The following is a 4645-nucleotide window of genomic DNA, read 5'->3' on the forward strand; positions in this document are numbered from 1 at the left end:
ACACTATGCAGGCAATGTGTCTTCGGGACTTGCAATATAGCTTTTCACCCAACATGCTTGCTTGGTATTAATTAGAAGTATGCGGAGGAAAACAGGCCCAGTCAAAAACAGTGAGGTCAGGGTGAAAAATCAAACAAAAATAGATCGGTTTCTTCGTATCCGACCTTTTATTTTAGCAACAACCTGTTTGAAGACATCCGAGGACACTGTCTGACGATCGTACGGGCAGGACGGAAACAGTTTCACGACAACCACAACGTGAGCAGCCTTCTCTAAAACTAAGAAAACGATAGGTTGTAAGGCATTGGAAAGTATCTGCGTGTAAAGTGAGCATGTTTGAAGGTTATTGTTTGGTATCGTCAATTAGGCGAAGTGATAATGGGTGGGATATTGATATTTTGAAACGTGCACGTGTGTATTGCATGTCAGGTAGGCCCAAGTACATGTACTGTGAAGTCGACCAAGAGCCGGTGTGACTTGTCATGCTTGTAGAGGGCGTCCCTTGTCAAAGACGCTAAAATCTCTGGATGTTCCACTGTGCACTGGGGGCGAGATTTTTGTTGCCAAACACGATGACCATTAGGTGAATATTTAGTTACTAGTAGGGTGTGCGAGTATAATCGTTCTGTATAAATCGACTAAATTCGCATGCGATGGGTGTGACCTACTGATTCCCCCAGCCCGCCCGCCACCCCTGGGCCCGGCCCCCCCCCCCCCACTCCCCTTATTTAGGGGGTACATAGGCTTGTTCCCAAGTTTCAAAATCACCCCTAATGGAAGGAAACAGCATTTTTTTGTACCCCCTATTTGCGGGCTTTTGTGAGGAGATCGGACCCTATTCTCTCTGCAGCGTGGAAAGAGCGGGAACGGGGTGGTGGGAAGATTCATGACCGCATGCCCCTGCGCGTTAGATAATTTTAACCGGGGATAAAACGGCCCGTAAAACGGGCTTTTTAAAAATCTTTTCGGGGAAGAAGACCCAGGGAAGGAAAACATGAGAAAATATACCCCTATTTTCAGTTTTTGAAGGGAAAATAGCAGTAATAACACCCCTATTTATTGATTTTTCCCCGAAACGAGTGAAAATAAACCCCCTTTTCCCGAAAAATCGGGAACGCGCCTGCGGCCCCCTTGACTATGGAAGTGTGGGGGCCGGGCCCCTGGGACGGTAAGACTAAGAGTTAGGGTTATCACTATAAGGATCTGTATACATTATGCAAAAATTTTCGATGGCTGGCAGCTGCCATATACATCAGTAGAGCGGTTGCATACCATTACCAATACCATGCCGAAGATCTCTGGATCGAATCTCACCCTAGGCTACACCTTTTTCAAGCTATTCTCTCTACTCTACTTTGTAAACTTTTTGGTGAAAATTGTTACAAGTCCAGACGATTGCATTAATGCAATCCTGTTTAAGAAAATTCCATCCATGCAAAGTCAGATTGCTCACCCCATCGACTTTGCTTTCAAACACCTTGAACCAAAATTCAGTAAAGATTCTTGTCATGTTTCAACTCCAAGGGGGGCTGGTAGCGATTTAGACGTTTTAGACATTTCAGAATGATCTGGGTCCAGAAAAAGAGTTGACAGTTGCAGAAGTTCAAGTTTGCGTCTGCTTGACCCCTAGTTGTGAGGCTCTCCATGTTAAAAACTGCTCTCATTGCCTCTTTTGCTAGTTTTAATCATACAATTAAATCAGCCATCCAACACAGACAAAAGTACCAAAACAATGTTTGGCCTTGCACTAATGTTGTTGGGCCTTGCACATATTTACATTTTGCCTACATATCATGTAATGACAAAGTGACTTTTTTCTTCAGATCGACTGCAGGCTTGAGATTGGGGTTCCAATTTTGAACTGTCGAGAGGTACCTGTCCCCAGACCACTAGGCACTATGGATCATCAGCAGCACATCTTGAATTCGGCCAGGGCGCAACACAAGATGCATGTGACCGAACAGCTACAGACCTTGTTCCAAGATGGGACTTTATGCGATGTTACACTCTCAGCTGAGAACTATTCCGTCCACGCACATAAGCTTGTACTGGCAGCAAACAGTGACTACTTCCGTATAATGTTTTCAGGCAATTGGTCTGAGAAAAAAGACAGCAATATTGTGCTTCATGGACTGACTGCCTGCGGGCTCCGAGCAGTCATAGAGTTTTGCTACAAGGGTATCATCACGATTAATCCTGAGGATGACGTTGTGGACATATTATCTGCCATCAAGCATTGCCAGGTAGTAGAGGCGTTCAGACTTTTCGAGGAATTCCTCTGTACCACAATCAATGAAACAAACTTTTCGAATCTGATGGAATTTTCAGAGATATATTTGTTACAAATCCTGCGTCAAAAGTTGATACGTTTTGCCGCCAGAGTATTTTTGCCTTCTGTGGATCAAAGCCTCACCGATCAGTTATTGACTTTCGACTACGATTTGTTCGAGGCGATTCTGCAGCAATACCAGTTGAAATCCATGACCTCTGGATTGGGGTGTGTTGCCCTGTTTGACGTGATTGTGAAATGGGTGCAACGAGATGAAAAGGAGAGGCAACAGTACCTTAATGGGTTATTCAGTATTGTTGCCGAGTTTCTGGGTGAAAGTGATGATTTCGATGAATTCTCAGACTTGCCTCCATTCACTCCTAAAAAAATTCAAGCAGATATAGATGAGGTGAGGGAATTTTGTGAGATGACACTGTCACAGAGGAGAAAAGTGGCCAATGCTGGAGGATTGTATTTTTTGTCAACAGCGAAAAGTTCCGATACTATTGCTGCTCACTGTGTCGATGTAGAAGCAGTAAAACTTGTCTCTCCAAGTCACCTCTTGAGAAATCCCCTGCTACGGGCTGGTAAAGCTGTGTTGAATAACCAGATCTATGTTTTGGGGGGTCATGACCGTGTAACTACTGACAGGTGTCGTAGATATGATCCTTGTCGTGATAGATGGTTGTCAATAAGGCCATTGTCGGCGCCGCGTAGAGGATTCCCTGTTGTGGAGTTCGAGGGAAAGCTGATGGTACTTGGAGGAATGAATGATAAAAACAAACTACTCAGTTTAGTTGAGGTGTACGACCCGTATTTCAATACCTGGTCTAAAACATCATTTTCTTTACCGGTTTGCCTGCATGGTCACGCAGCAGCTGTTCATTTGGGACGAGTGTATGTTTCTGGAGGTTGTATCACGACATATGGGCTTTGCTCAAACCAGTTCTTTTGCTTGGATCCAGATGAATTCACATGGACAGAAAAAGAAGAAACAATCGGACGGCGATGTGGGCATACTTTGATTGGTCACAAAGGTCGCTTGTACCAGCTGGGAGGTTCAAGTACGATGGAAGATGGAGGCTTTACAGGATACGCTACACACTTGTTTCCGCAGATAGAGTATTTTGATCTTGCAGAGGATGGTCCGTGGACTGAATTGGAGTGGACCGATTCAGGACCTTTTGCATATCCCTCCTTTCGCGGGGCTTACGTCCTTGATGATTTGTTGTTGATGGTTTTGATTGTCACTCCTGATGACGAAGGTGGCGAGGACGAGCCCAAAGAACTGAGGATCATTGCGTATGATCCAGAAACGTGCGAGATAAATCAACTTTATGAAATTGCGGTTGAATGCGACGGTCAGGCTGTCACTTCATTTGACCAGTTGTTACATCTGAAGATACCTAGAGTTGTCTGGAGATACTATCAAATGCTTGATTTCTAAACTTGACTGGATTGGATAGTGTAAGTCCGGAAATATTCACATGTAATTTTCTTCGTGGTTTTGTCACTTTAGTATACTCTTGATACGGCGTTTTTTTCGAACCTGTAACAGGTGGAAAAATCCCCAGTTTGATGCGTACATACTTTATGGATGGTCCCTTGGCGATTACCTAAACGCAAAAATAACAGGCACGCGAATACTTCCGGGTTTACAGTTTGAAAACCAACTCTGCTGAATCAGTCCAAAGAATGCTTAGTATAGCTGGGGTCGAAAGCTTGTCTCGAAAATACAAATAAGTTGATGAAAAAGATGGTGTTACCCCTCAAGTTTTTTATTATCTTCGCGCAATGATCAACACGGCTACCGGGAATATCATAGTTTGGGACGGTTTCAGGGTTATTGTGCTTGTGACAAGTTGTCCGATAAACGGTTGTTTCATTTATAGTACGTATGCACAATTTTCCAAATGTTAGCATAAAGCTCTTTAGCTCTTTGGAGGAGTATTAGCTTTTGCAAAGCGTTTTATACATACATGTACAGTAGAACCTCTCTATTAAGGACACCCTTGGGACTGACAAGTGCTGTCCTTAATAGAGAGGTGTCCTGATTAGACTCATTAGAGAGGTCAAATTGAATGGAAACAGCCAATTTGGGACCAAACCCAGTGTCCTTAATGGCGAGGTTATCCTTAACAGAGGGGTGTCCGCTAAGAGAGGCTCCACTGTACATCATGTATATATAAAAAGTGTGGGAAAGTACAATAAAAATAGTTTTTTTTATGATCCTTATTATTGTTTTATTTTTCTCGGAGAGCGGTCTTGATTGGAAAGTGAATACATTAGGACAGTCAAAATGTTTTGATTGTACCGTGGAACCTCCCTTATCGGACACCGCTCCATCAAGGAATGTGATCCTGTTTGAGATTATCT

The 4645-nt window shown here is 43.5% G+C and overlaps 1 protein-coding gene across 2 annotated transcripts; it reads left to right on the forward strand.

Moving 5' to 3' along the window:
* The first annotated feature begins 293 nt into the window (after positions 1 to 293).
* Positions 294 to 4435, forward strand: LOC135486312 (kelch-like protein 26). 2 transcript variants are annotated; one of them, XM_064769008.1, is made up of 2 exons: positions 294 to 342; positions 1824 to 4435. In XM_064769008.1, the coding sequence occupies exon 2, from the start codon at positions 1899 to 1901 to the stop codon at positions 3714 to 3716; it is 1818 nt and encodes a 605-aa protein (XP_064625078.1). In that variant the 5' UTR covers positions 294 to 342; positions 1824 to 1898; the 3' UTR covers positions 3717 to 4435. The 2 variants fall into 2 exon arrangements, with proteins under 2 accessions (XP_064625078.1, XP_064625079.1); XM_064769009.1 differs by lacking the exon at positions 294 to 342 and adding an exon at positions 554 to 583.
* Positions 4436 to 4645: the final 210 nt, after the last annotated feature.

The sequence above is a fragment of the Lineus longissimus genome, chromosome 4 (genome assembly GCF_910592395.1).
Source record: "Lineus longissimus chromosome 4, tnLinLong1.2, whole genome shotgun sequence".
NCBI lineage: Eukaryota > Metazoa > Nemertea > Pilidiophora > Heteronemertea > Lineidae > Lineus > Lineus longissimus.

Coding starts and splice junctions, on each gene's coding strand:
- LOC135486312 (XM_064769008.1), top strand. CDS start 1,899: ATGGATCATCAGCAGCACATCTTGAATTCGGCCAGGGCGCAACACAAG.